The sequence below is a fragment of the Salvelinus namaycush genome, chromosome 21 (genome assembly GCF_016432855.1).
Source record: "Salvelinus namaycush isolate Seneca chromosome 21, SaNama_1.0, whole genome shotgun sequence".
Taxonomy (NCBI): domain Eukaryota; kingdom Metazoa; phylum Chordata; class Actinopteri; order Salmoniformes; family Salmonidae; genus Salvelinus; species Salvelinus namaycush.
In genome coordinates, this window is record NC_052327.1 from 3530554 (window position 1) to 3545108 (window position 14555).

General features: G+C 44.5%; 1 protein-coding gene across 1 annotated transcript in view; it reads left to right on the forward strand.

The window, feature by feature from the left end:
* The window catches only part of brsk2a (BR serine/threonine kinase 2a), a 454159-nt gene extending 442877 nt beyond the window's left edge, over nt 1-11282 (forward strand). The window contains exon 19 of the mRNA XM_039017967.1: nt 11080-11282. Within this exon, the coding sequence (XP_038873895.1) occupies nt 11080-11282 (203 nt within the window). The remainder of the gene's footprint in view (nt 1-11079) is intronic.
* The last annotated feature ends 3273 nt before the right edge of the window (nt 11283-14555 follow it).

Sequence of the window (14555 nt, forward strand, 5' to 3'; positions counted from 1 at the left end):
CTCCGTGACACAGAGAAGAGCAGTCTCAGTTGAATGACTAGTCTTGAAACCTGACTGATTTGGATCAAGAAGGTCATTCTGAGAGAGATAGCAGGAGAGCTGGCCAAGGACGGCACGTTCAAGAGTTTTGGAGAGAAAAGAAAGAAGGGATACTGGTCTGTAGTTATTGACATCAGAGGGATCGAGTGTAGGTTTTTTCAGAAGGGGTGCAACTCTCGCTCTCTTGAAGACGGAAGGGACGTAGCCAGCGGTCAAGGATGAGTTGATGAGCGAGGTGAGGTAAGGGAGAAGGTCTCCGGAAATGGTCTGGAGAAGAGAGGAGGGGATAGGGTCAAGCGGGCAGGTTGTTGGGCGGCCGGCCGTCACAAGACGCGAGATTTCATCTGGAGAGAGAGGGGAGAAAGAGGTCAAAGCACAGGGTAGGGCAGTGTGAGCAGAACCAGCGGTGTCGTTTGACTTAGCAAACGAGGATCGGATGTCGTCGACCTTCTTTTCAAAATGGTTGACGAAGTCATCCGCAGAGAGGGAGGAGGGGGGAGGAGGGGGAGGAGGATTCAGGAGGGAGGAGAAGGTGGCAAAGAGCTTCCTAGGGTTAGAGGCAGATGCTTGGAATTTAGAGTGGTAGAAATTGGCTTTAGCAGCAGAGACAGAAGAGGAGAATGTAGAGAGGAGGGAGTGAAAGGATGCCAGGTCCGCAGGGAGGCGAGTTTTCCTCCATTTCCGCTCGGCTGCCCGGAGCCCTGTTCTGTGAGCTCGCAATGAGTCGTCGAGCCACGGAGCAGGAGGGGAGGACCGAGCCGGCCTGGAGGATAGGGGACATAGAGAGTCAAAGGATGCAGAAAGGGAGGAGAGGAGGGTTGAGGAGGCAGAATCAGGAGATAGGTTGGAGAAGGTTTGAGCAGAGGGAAGAGATGATAGGATGGAAGAGGAGAGAGTAGCGGGGGAGAGAGAGCGAAGGTTGGGACGGCGCGATACCATCCGAGTAGGGGCAGTGTGGGAAGTGTTGGATGAGAGCGAGAGGGAAAAGGATACAAGGTAGTGGTCGGAGACTTGGAGGGGAGTTGCAATGAGATTAGTGGAAGAACAGCATCTAGTAAAGATGAGGTCAAGCGTATTGCCTGCCTTGTGAGTAGGGGGGGAAGGTGAGAGGGTGAGGTCAAAAGAGGAGAGGAGTGGAAAGAAGGAGGCAGAGAGGAATGAGTCAAAGGTAGACGTGGGGAGATTAAAGTCACCCAGAACTGTGAGAGGTGAGCCATCCTCAGGAAAGGAACTTATCAGGGCGTCAAGCTCATTGATGAACTCTCCAAGGGAACCTGGAGGGCGATAAATGATAAGGATGTTAAGCTTGAAAGGGCTGGTAACTGTGACAGCATGGAATTCAAAGGAGGCGATAGACAGATGGGTCAGGGGAGAAAGAGAAAATGTCCACTTGGGAGAGATGAGGATCCCAGTGCCACCACCCCGCTGACCAGAAGCTCTCGGGGTGTGCGAGAACACGTGGGCAGACGAGGAGAGAGCAGTAGGAGTAGCAGTGTTATCATTGGTAATCCATGTTTCCGTCAGTGCCAAGAAGTCGAGGGACTGGAGGGAAGCATAGGCTGAGATGAACTCTGCCTTGTTGGCCGCAGATCGGCAGTTCCAGAGGCTGCCTGAGACCTGGAACTCCACGTGGGTCGTGCGCGCTGGTACCACCAGGTTAGAGTAGCAGCGGCCACGCGGTGTGAAGCGTTTGTATGGTCTATGCAGAGAGGAGAGAACAGGGATAGACAGACACATAGTTGACAGGCTACAGAAGAGGCTACGCTAATGCAAAGGAGATTGGAATGACAAGTGGACTACACGTCTCGAATGTTCAGAAAGTTTAAGCTTACGTTGCAAAAAATCTTATTGACTAAAATGATATAGTACTGCTGGCTGGTGAAATAGGCTAGCTAGCAGTGGCTGCGTTGTTGACTTTGTTTGAAAGTGTAGCTGGCTAGGTAACCTCGACAATTACTCTAGACTACACAATTATCTTGGATACAAAGACGGCTATGTAGCCAGCTAAGATCAAACAAATCAAACTGTTGTACTGTAATGAAATGAAATGTAATACTACCTGTGGAGCGAAGCGGAATGCAACTACTCGCTCCAACCCGGAAGTGCGTATCATAGAGGGAGAGGCAATAGAAGTGTTGTTTCTTGTATTATTGTCTTTTGTGTCTTTAGAGGACTGCTTCACCTTAATGTCCCCTTTCCCTTTTCTTCTGTCCTTATTTTGTCCCACTTTGTCCCTTCTTTGTCCCTTCTTCTCTTCTGCCAACTAGACACTCCTTGTTAGCTAGCTAGCTTCTTCCAGGAATGTCCCTAGCAACTGCCTAGCAACAGGTAAACAACTTAGCTAGCTAAGAAAACGGTATAATTTTATGAAAAATTGTTACTTTTTCAAAAGCCTTTCTTCTTTGTTAGCTGCTTGTTTGGTCTCCTATTCAGTTTGCAGTTTTCTTTTGATTTTTTTCGATGTACTTTACTCTAAAAAAACATTTAAATTTCAATATTTGTAGGAGCTCATCTTTTCAGCTGCTGCTGCTTAATTTGGAACTCCGGATAATAGAGACAATAGAGATGTCTATAAAGATTGAGAGAAGAAAATAAAAGACACTCCTCTGTCCTCCTACTCATCCTCCTCATGGCCTTCCTCATGTCTTATCCATCCATCGCTATCTCTCGTGTGTGTGTGTGTGTGTGTGTGTGTGTGTGTGTGTGTGTGTGTGTGTGTGTGTGTGTGTGTGTGTGTGTGTGTGTGTGTGTGTGTGTGTGTGTGTAAATATATATATATATATCCTCACCATCCCAAACAGATGTGCCCGAAGGCAAGCACTCTGGTGCTACCAACTCTCTCAAGTAAATGACTTCTCTAGTCATCACACACACTTATAAAACTCTTGGAAGAACTGATTTGATTTAACATTAAGCACAGTTCGTGAAATACTTCAAATTGTACAGGGTGGGAACAGATGACTGACATTTCGACTCTCAGGAAGACGTCAGTAATCTGTTCACATCCTGTACAATGGATTAAAGTGAGCAAAAAGAATGTGGAATTCTCCAACTCCTTTTTACCTCGAATTAGTCATTTTTTAAAGTTTTTCTTGGTAAGCCATTCTCAGAGAAATAGTACAATTAAAATCAACTATTCATCTCGAATAAAGACTAATAAAGATTTTTGCCAGCACTTTACTAGCAGCATCCCATAGCAGGGTTTTTTACTGGGCTTAGGACCAAATGGCACCCTATTTCCTAGTTACTGCACTACTTTTGACCAGGCTCCATAGAGTGCACTATATGGGGAATATGGTGCTATTTGGGACTCAACTAAGGTGTAGTAGAGCCACTGGGTCAGTGGCACTATCTGAAGTGGCAGGGGCCAGTAATTAGCAGAGAACTTGGCTTTGCATAATAGCTGGCGGACAAAATACTTAACCAAGGCAGCTCGTTATGTCTATTAATCACCAATAAGAGCAGTCTCGAGGAGTGTGTGTGTTTGTGTGCGTGCGTGCATGTGTTTGCATACTTGTGTGTGTGTGTGTGTGTGTGCAGCATACCTGGCAGGGATTTAATGTGTTTCTCAGAACAGATAAAAGGGGGAAAAGATGGGGATGGAAGGATGAGGGATGGTGTTGAAACAATGAACCGGCCTGTCTGTCTGATGTAAGCCTCTCTCCTTTCATGATTTAGATTGGCATGAGCGAGAGAGAGGAAGAGAAAGAGAGAGATGAAGGTTGAGCAGACAGAACACGGCACAAGTTCTATGCTCAAATCAAGTCAAATTGTATTTGTTGCATACACAAATGTAGCAGATGTTATTGCGGGTGGTAGCGAAATGCTTGTGTTCCTTGCTCCAACAGTCCAGTAGTATCTAACAATTCACAACAATACACACAAATCTAAAAGTAAAAGGATGGAGTTAAGAAATATATAAATATTAGGACGAGCAATGTCCGAGTGGCATTGACTAGCATACAGTAGAATACAGTATATACAGTGGGGCAAAAAAGTATTTAGTCAGCCACCAATTGTGCAAGTTCTCCCACTTAAAAAGATGAGAGAGGCCTGTAATTTTCATCATAGGTACACTTCAACTATGACAGACAAAATGAGAAAAAGAAATCCAGAAAATCACATTGTAGGATTTTTAATGAATTTATTTGCAAATTATGGTGGAAAATAAGTATTTGGTCACCTACAAACAAGCAAGATTTCTGGCTCTCACAGACCTGTAACTTCTTCTTTAAGAGGCTCCTCTGTCCTCCACTCGTTACCTGTATTAATGGCACCTGTTTGAACTTGTTATCAGTATAAAAGACACCTGTCCACAACCTCAAACAGTCACACTCCAAACTCCACTATGGCCAAGACCAAAGAGCTGTCAAAGGACACCAGAAACAAAATTGTAGACCTGCACCAGGCTGGGAAGACTGAATCTGCAATAGGTAAGCAGCTTGGTTTGAAGAAATCAACTGTGGGAGCAATTATTAGGAAATGGAAGACATACAAGACCACTGATAATCTCCCTCGATCTGGGGCTCCACGCAAGATCTCACCCCGTGGGGTCAAAATGATCACAAGAACGGTGAGCAAAAATCCCAGAACCACACGGGGGGACCTAGTGAATGACCTGCAGAGAACTGGGACCAAAGTAACAAAGCCTACCATCAGTAACACACTACGCCGCCAGGGACTCAAATCCTGCAGTGCCAGACGTGTCCCCCTGCTTAAGCCAGTACATGTCCAGGCCCGTCTGAAGTTTGCTAGAGAGCATTTGGATGATCCAGAAGAAGATTGGGAGAATGTCATATGGTCAGATGAAACCAAAATAGAACTTTTTGGTAAAAACTCAACTCGTCGTGTTTGGAGGACAAAGAATGCTGAGTTGCATCCAAAGAACACCATACCTACTGTGAAGCATGGGGGTGGAAACATCATGCGTTGGGGCTGTTTTTCTGCAAAGGGACCAGGACGACTGATCCGTGTAAAGGAAAGAATGAATGGGGCCATGTATTTCGTGAGATTTTGAGTGAAAACCTCCTTCCATCAGCAAGGGTATTGAAGATGAAACGTGGCTGGGTCTTTCAGCATGACAATGATCCCAAACACACCGCCCGGGCAACGAAGGAGTGGCTTCGTAAGAAGCATTTCAAGGTCCTGGAGTGGCCTAGCTAGTCTCCAGATCTCAACCCCATAGAAAATCTTTGGAGGGAGTTGAAAGTCCGTGTTGCCCAGCAACAGCCCCAAAACATCACTGCTCTAGAGGAGATCTGCATGGAGGAATGGGCCAAAATACAAGCAACAGTGTGTGAAAACCTTGTGAAGACTTACAGAAAACATTTGACCTCTGTCATTGCCAACAAAGGGTATATAACAAAGTATTGAGATAAACTTTTGTTATTGACCAAATACCTATTTTCCACCATAATTTGCAAATAAATTCATTAAAAATCCTACAATGTGATTTTCTGGATTTTTTTTCCTCATTTTGTCTGTCATAGTTGAAGTGTACCTATGATGAAAATTACAGGCCTCTCTCATCTTTTTAAGTGGGAGAACTTGCACAATTGGTGGCTGACTAAATACTTTTTTGCCCCACTGTACATATGAAATGAGTAAAACAGTATGTAAGCATTGTTAAAGTGACCAGTGTTCCATTATTAAAGTGACCAGTGATTCCATGTTTATGTACTGTACATAGGGCAGCAGCCTCTAAGGTGCAGCGTTGAGTAACCGGGTGCTAGCCGACTAGTGACAGTGACTAAGTTCAGGGCAGGGTTCTGGGTGGAGGCTGTCTCGTCGATGTGGATGGGGGAGTGCTCGCTCTGTTGTCTCCTGAAGTCCACAATCAGCTCCTTAGTTTGGTTGACGTTGAGGGAGAGGTTATTTTCCTGGCACCACTCCACCAGGGCCCTCACCTCCTCCTTGTAGGCTGTTTCGTCATTGTTGATAATCAGGCCTACTACTGTTGGGTCATCTGCAAACTTGATGATTAAGTTGGAGGCGTGCGTGGCCATGCAATCAAGGGAGAAATGGAGTACAGGGTGGGGGTGAGCATGCACCCATGTGGGGCCCCTGTGTTGAGGATCAGCTTAGTGGTGTTGTTGCCTACCTTCACCACCTGGAGGTGGCCCGTGAGGAAGTCCAGAACCCAGTTGCACAGGGTGGGGTTCAGACCCAGGCTTAATGATGAACTTGGAGGGTACCATGGTGTTGAAGGCTGAGCTGTAGTCAATGAACAGCATTCTTACCTAGGTATTCCTCTTGTCCAGATGGGATAGGGCAGTGTGATGGTGATTGCATCATCTGTGGATATATTGGGGCGGTATGCAAATTGAAGTGGGTCTAGGGTGTGCGTCATTTAGTTAAATTACCCTTGCTTTCTTGGTTACAGAAACAATGGTGGTGCAGGGCTCTCTAACCCTGTTACTGGAAAGCTATCTTCTTGTCAGTTTTCACTCAAATCCCATTTGTAACAAACCTGATTTAGCTTATCAACCAGCTAATTATTAGAATCAGGTGCATATATTTGGGTTGGAGCAAAAACCTACCGGACGGTGTCTCTCCAGGACCAGGGTCGAAGAGCCCTGCTCTAGTGTACTGTACATCCACTCAGTGAACTGTTCCAAGTTGTGAAATGTTCAACCTAGAGATTTCTCTTCGCAACTTTGCTGAATAACTTTATGATCCTAAGGGTTTCGAACTATTGCCTTGATATTTTGGAGTGCCTCGGGATTTCTGTCATAGGGGTTTGAAGATGTTTCTCGTCAGTCTGAAACTGTGTTACTGAAGTCATAGAAGGCTAGTGAAAGTTAGTGTCCTCCCAGGTTTTAGAGCCCAGTATAGTAGCTCTGTGTGTGTGTGTGTGTGTGTGTGTGTGTGTGTGTGTGTGTGTGTGTGTGTGTGTGTGTGTGTGTGTGTGTGTGTGTGTGTGTGTGTGTGTGTGTGTGTGTGTGTGTGTGTGTGTATGTGTGTGTGTGTGTGTGTGTGTGTGTGTGTGTGTGTGTGTGTGTGTGTGTGTGTGTGTGTGTGTGTGTGTCCTTCAGCCTGCTTCACAGTTGTGTCCGGCTCTAAAAGGTTAGTGGTTCAGGGTTTTAGAGAACTACATAAAAAGGCCCGCAAACACCAGCCTGAATTGCCAACTTTTAAGTCGTTTTGAAGATCATTCCACAACATTGGATCCCTGTGGGAAACCCCTAAATAATGTTCAAACCAGCTACACGCAGCCTGGTCCGCGCCAATTGATTAAAGCAGGGTGCTCCAACCCTGCTACTGGAGAGCCAACGTTCTGTAGGTTTTCCCTAACCCTAATCTAGCACACTTAATTCAAATAATTTGCTGGTTAATAAGCTGAATTAGGTTAGTTAGTTGAAACAAAAACCAGGAAGTTACCTCTCCAAAAACAGGGTCGGAGGGCCCTGGATTAAAGCCTCTGAATAAGCAATGAGTGATCCACAGTGTCGAAGGCTTTAGAGAGGTCAATAAAAAGGGCCACACAGTGTTTATTCTTATCCAAACAATTATGAACATAATTTAAAACCAGAGGAGAAGCAGAGATGGTGCTATGACCTTCTCTGAAACCTTACTGGTGTACAATTGGAACACATTTCTTAGTTAAAAAGGATCTGAATGAAGTATTTACCAAGGATCCTGCTATTTTTGCTCGGCAAGAGAGTTTGGAAATGGGGCGATAAGTATTTAGGTCACATGGGCCACCACCTTTGTGAAGGGGGAAGTATATGGGCCATCTTCCAGACCCTGGGGATGGTACCAGAAATAATTGTAAAGTAAAAAAAAAACATATACAAAAGTACTGTATATAGCCACACCCGTTGCTGACAGGTGTATAAAATTGAGCACACAGACATTCAACCTCCATAGACAAACATTGGCAGTAGAATGGCCTTGCTGAAGAGTCAGTGGCTTTCAATGTGGCACCGTCATAGGACGCCACCTTTCCAACAAGTCAGTTCGTAAAATTTCTACCCTGCTAGAGCTGCCCCGGTCAACTGTAAGTGCTGTTATTGTGACGTGGAAACGTCTAGGAGCCACAACAGCTCAGCCACGAAGTGGTAGGCCACACAAGCTCACAGAAAGGAACCGCCGAGTGCTGAAGCACAAGACGTGTGAAAGTAATCTGTCCTCTGTTGCAACACACACTACCGAGTTCCAAACTGTCTCTGGAAGCAACGTCAGCACAAGAACTGTTCGCCGGGAGCTTCATGACATGGTTTCCATGGCCGATCAGCCACACACAAGTCTAAGATCACCATGTGCAATGCCAAGCGTCGGCTGGAGTGGTGTAAAGCTCCCATTGGACTCTGGAGCAGTGTGAATGGAGTGATGGCAGTCTGACGGACGAATCTGGGTTTGGCAGATGTCAGGAGAACGCTACCTGCTTGAATGCATAGTTCCAACTGTAAAGTTTGGTGGAGGAATAATGGTCTGGGGCAGTTTGGGGAAGGCCCTTTTGTGTTTCAGCATGACAATGCCCCTGTGCACAAAGCGAGATCCATACAGAAATGGTTTATTGAGATATGTGTGTAAAAACTTGACTGGCCTGCACAGAGCCCTGACCTCAACCCCATCGAACACCTTTGGGATGAATTGGAACGCCTACTGCGAGCCAGGCCTAAGCCCAACCTCACTAATGCTCGTGGCTGAATGGAAGCAAGTCCCCGCAGCAATGTTCCAACATCTAGTGAAAAGCCTTCCCAGAAGAGTGAAGGCTGGTTATAGCGGCAAAGTCAGGACCAACTCCATATTAATGCAGAGAGGAGCAGAAATCTGGAGCCAGAAAGGATCAAGCAAAGGTGTCTTGAAAGGTGTCTAGCACATCAGAAGAAGAAATTTGTTGAATTGAAAATAAAGATTAACTAGAAGTTGACAGAACTTTCATCAAGCCAACTAGAGGCTGATTCAACTTGCTTAAAAAGAGAAAGAGAGGAATTTCCATATTTTGGTGCGTTAACTGTTTTCCAAAATTTAGATGGATCACCGGCAGTCTGAGATAGAACTTAAAAAGTAGAAGTTGACACAACTTTTATTGAGGCAACTGAAGCCTGGGAGAGGGGCATGCAGTCAACTGGCTAACCAGGCTCAATTAAACCACAATTGATTTCAAGTAAAAAGCCCGCCGACATAAAATGCTGATTAAAATCATCACTTATCTAATTTTTCTCAGCAATGGTGCCAGAGTCTTAAACAACTTTCTTAGGCAGGGGAAAGAGAGGAATTTCTACGCTTCAGTGTATTAACTGTTTTCCAAAATTTAGATGGATCACCAGCAGAGTCATAGATAGAAAAAAGTATCTAGATTTACCTTTATTGATTGAGGTAGCGCGTCTACAGAGTCCGTTTTTCTAGCCTTGGACCAGGCGTGATTTCTCATCAGAAGATCTGAAAGTTCTATAGAGAACCAAGGATTTGTTTCATTTTTTTACTCTAAGGCGTTGGAAGTGTTTGTTTGCCAGAGGGATAAAAATAGATGAGAACAATTATAGAGCTAAGTTTAGGGTCAAGCATTCAGCTGCCAGAGTAAAACATATCATGAGGAAAAATGTGTGGGGAAAATGTTTAAAATGACTTTTCATAATTATATGAGGATCAGTGTTAATGTGTTTGGTATCTCTAATACATGCAATAGGACAGTGATCACTGAGATCATTAGCAAAGACTCCACTACTTGTGGGTGATATTTGTCAGAATCAGGTCAATCAGCGATACGTTTGCTGGATATTTTTACATTAATCTGTGTGGGTTTTGCAATCAGTTGAGTCAGGTTAACGTCATGACAAATATTGTTAAAATGGTCTGAGCCCGGGGTAAGCTAATCTAAGTTAAAATCCATAGAGCCAACTAATTCAGATGACAGAAAGGGGGGGGGAGTTAGCTAGCTACACTGGATGAAGCCAGTCATGAGAATATGCTGATCATATTTTGGTTATAATAGTTAAATGTATCATTGGTCTGCTTTTTTAAAATTGTAACTTTTACCCCTAATTGGAAGTTAGTCTTATCCCATTACTGGAACTCCCGCACGGACTCGGGAGAGGCAAAGGTCGAGAGTCATGCGTCCTCTGAAATAGGGCCCTGCCAAGCCGCACTGCTTCTTGACTCACTGCTCGCTAAACCCGGAAGCCAGCCGCACCAATGTGTCGGAGGAAACACTGTACAACTGGCGACATAAGTCAGCGTGCATCTGCCTGGCCCGCCACGAGGAGTCGCTAGAGTGCAATGGGACAAGGACATCCCGACCAATTGTGCGGCGCCTTATGGGTCTCCCGGTTGCAGCAACACAGCCCAGGATCGAACCCGGGTCTGTAGTGACGCCTCTAGCACTGCGATGCAGTGCCTTAGACCGCTGCGCCACTCGGGAGGCCTCAGGTTGAAATTTTACTGATGATAATACCCACGTCCAATTTCTAATCACTCTTGAGCGATCTGGCTAAGGATAGCACTCAGTATAGCCTAAAGAGCTGGATTTGCTAATACGTTATAAAAAATTATATATTTAAAAATACAGTGCAGTCGTTCAGTCATGTACAGACAGCGTTTGTGTTTTATTTGAAATTATATTTTTCAAATAAATTATTGATTCAGGCTGTCATTCGCTGGCATGCTTCGGGAATGTTGATCACATGATCACCTATTTTGTTAAACAACTGCTAAAATATTAAATATTGTATTTATAATTACCATTGTACTGTATATGGTAAAGAGCAGTCCAAAATGTTGCTTTTTCCTATAAAGCTCCAAGCTTTACCACTGACCTAAATTGACCTACTTCCCGCTTCTCATTGGCTAGACCTGACAGTGATATCATATTGTGGTGTCTTTTATATGTTGAACACACACACATTCACCCGACGTGGCTGTCACAGTGGCCCTCACCCTCCCTCCATCTCTCTCCCTCGTTCTCTTCCCCACCTTCTGTCAGTCTCTCTAGCCTCCCCTTCTCGCATAAACCCTAATGTTCATTGTTTGTTCTCTCTCTCTCTCTCTTCCTCTCCCTCTCTCCCCGTTTTCTTTGCTTCCCGTTTGTGTACCTAGGTAGCCCCTTGAATAACTTCTTTGACGTAATTGAAAAACTTTTTTCAGAGGAGAAGAACGGCCAGGTGCCTCACCACCAAACCCCCGCTACCCCAACCACCCGACATTGCTCCTCTTCCATGCGAGAAGATACAAAATGTCCGCCCGCCACGGGCCGAGACAGAGTCAGGATGGCGTCCATTGGGACACCGGAGGAATCCTAGACCAGGAAACTGTAGTAGCAGTAGAGCCAAAATGTTAGTTAGAGCTAAGATGAAGCATTAAAGATCCAAACCCGAGTAATCACTTTACCCATTCTTATCAGGGGTTTTGGAAAAGTGGTCAGAGACTTGACAATGACAAAGCTAGCAGTACTGTAACTGGACTCAATATACTTTTTGTATGAAGGAATGACTGTGTACATATAGAGAATTTGAATCAAACAGATATTTTACCAAACCCACACACACACAATCTCCCCTCATCTTAACACAACCCCCCCCCCCCCCCACCCACACACACACACCTCACATCACCCCATCTAAGCGTCCGTGCCATTTTGTGTGCTCCCCCTCCCCCACTCTTTCGATCACATAATGGCACTGTTCGAATACTTCATAAATACATCCTTGAAGTAATCACAGACCTGAATTGGTTAGATTGGTGAAAGTAGTAGGGTGGTAACCCCCTGCTTACATCTATCCAATCACTGTGCTTATCTCAAGGAAACGAGGAAGGAAGGATCCATTTCTGTATTCGTACAGGGCCATTGTGTTCTCGCTCTTCTGCTCACCTGTGTGATGACTTGACTTGTTTCTACTACCAGGAGTTATCCAGAAAACCTATTAGATCCTCCTCCTGCCTCCCTGCTCCACTCCGCCTATCCTCTTCCTCCTTGGCCATCACTTCAACCCCCCCCCCCCCCCCCCCCCCGTCTGGACACCAAGAGATGGACATTTGTTGGCTGAGCTGGGGGACCGCTTTTCAAGGGGCTTCCTTCGCTACCCCGAGCAGCAGTCCCTGAGGGAGAAAACAGCAATCCATATCCCTCTGATACACAAGCATGTTATACACATACAAATGCACACACACACTTTTATTCCTTCACAGGTATACACACACACACACACACACACACACACACACACACACACCTACCTTCCACCCACCTACTAACCTCTCCTATCCCCTCATATAAATGGAGATTATTAAGCATTTAACACCCAAACACACAATCTCATTACACAAATAAATACACGCTCCCCTTCTCACACACTATCGCACAGTATGCATAGACAAACTCTGGGATGTAATAACAAAATTGACAGAACAATGAAGTGACCAAGAGGAGAAGCGAAGGAGGATGAGTTTGTTGATATACTGTAGTATCAACAGCCGACGCGGACGCTTGCTGGATTGTATTGTTTCTCTTTTTAAATGTACTTCCTCTTTCTTTGTGAAGAAACTGGATTTAAAAAATACTAAATGGATGTTTATTAGACTCAATACCATTGCTGCAAATTGACTGGAATTTCTATTTCAGAAAGCAAGGGGTGTATGCAGTATGGGTTGGAGGGGGGGGGGGGGGGGGGGGGGGGGGTACAACTTGATCTGGGATTGTGGGGAGGGGTGGAGGGATTCAGGGTGGAGGTGGGTATTGGGGGTTATCTAAATGAATGATCTATTCTGTTGTACAGACTGAATTCATTTCTTATGTAAAAAGGAAATGTCTAGTTGTGACACAGTGTTTAGATGTACCGGTAGGACCAGGTTTTACAAACTTGCGTTGCCACTCTTCCGTTTTTCCCCCCCCCCTTTTTTCCGCCCTGTATTTCTGTTTATATGGTCATTTAGGATTATGAATTTGTTTGATTTGATCTGAGCAAGGTGTACATGACTGTATTCACCAAGTTTCTACCCTTTTCCCCAGAGCACTTTGTGTCATTTGTCATGTACAGTATACCTATTTTAGTCTTTAACTACCAGCAGTAGGAGTTTGAGGAGATGAAAAAAAAAGTTAAATGCAATTGTGGCTATTGTTGTATTTTTCCTTATTTATTCATATTTGTTCATTTTCTCTGTTCCGTTTCCTCTTTTGTTGTTGTAACCTCACTATTTATATGAAAGAAAAGCTGTTCGATCAGTTGAATGTGATTTATTTATTTACCTGCTTGTATGTTTGCAAACGAGGCAACACGCTTTTGTTCGGTCAAATATTGCATTTTTTTCTTTCCTTTGTCTGACTTATAACAGAATTATGTGAACATTGATGAACAACAAGTTGCAATGTATTTCTGTCCTAGTGTTCAAGAGGGAGGGGGGAATACTTTTGTTGTATATGTTTAAAGGTCCAATGCAGCTGTATTTTTTTTCTCAACATCAAAATATTTCTGGGTAACAACCTTAATGTGATTGTTTTCAATTAAAATGATCAAAAAGAAACAAAAAATAGCTTCTTAGCAAAGATACATTTCTCAAGCAACAATTTTACGAGGACTGTCTGGGAGTGGTCTGAGTGGGGAGGGAAAACTGAAAACTAGCTGTTATTGGCAGGGAAGTTTGGGACACTTTCTTATGGGTCTATTAACTAATTTACCGCCTGGTGATGTCACCAGACAGGCCAATACTCCATCCCACTCAAACAGGCTGAAATTTCAGGCAGTCTTTTCAAACAGCTCTTACACTAAAAGGGCTTTATCATGATTTTCACAATTTCACAGTATTATTCTAACCTCATAGTGTGGAAATATATATAACATACAGTAAATCTAGATTTTGACTGCACTGGGCCTTTAAGAAAAATTATTTTACCAGTCATTTAAGAATGTAGAATTTAGCCACTTTTGGGGAGAAATATTGCTTCTATTGATATTTGTCCATTTCATCTAATCATCATGTGTGTAGACCAGTTAGAGGTGTCAAACAACTTCCTCATCCACTCTTCTTCTCTTGTACAGTACATAGACAAACATGGGGGTTGAAATGCTTCGTCTTCTTCTTCTACACTGGAGATATTCCTGCTCTTATGCTTTTATCTTGTATTGCTGTGTGCATGTAAACATGAGCTTTTCTTTGCATGGCTTTAGTGTTAATGCCCCCATAGAACTCTCTCACTTTCTTTCCCTCTGCCCTTAGCCTAACAATTATCTCTCTTTCTCTCCTCATGTTCAGCCTCCGCCACCTCTTCTTCTCCCCTCCATCTTTCCTTGCCCCCTCCTCTCTCTCTCTTCTTCTCCCCCCTTCTCTTCTATCTTGTGCACAGCATTGAGTGATGCTTCCTCTTGCTCTGTCCGTCACTCTGTAAGGCTGTAAGGGAGGAAGCGCTGAGGGCACCGGGTGCTAGGGGGAATCACACAGTCCTGGGAGGAGTCCCAAATGGCACCCTATTCGCTACGTAGTGCATTATTTTTGACCAGAGACCTATGGGTCTTGGTCAAAAGTAGTGCCCTATATAGGGAATAGGGTGCCATCTGGGACATACTCAAAGCGTTAACCTG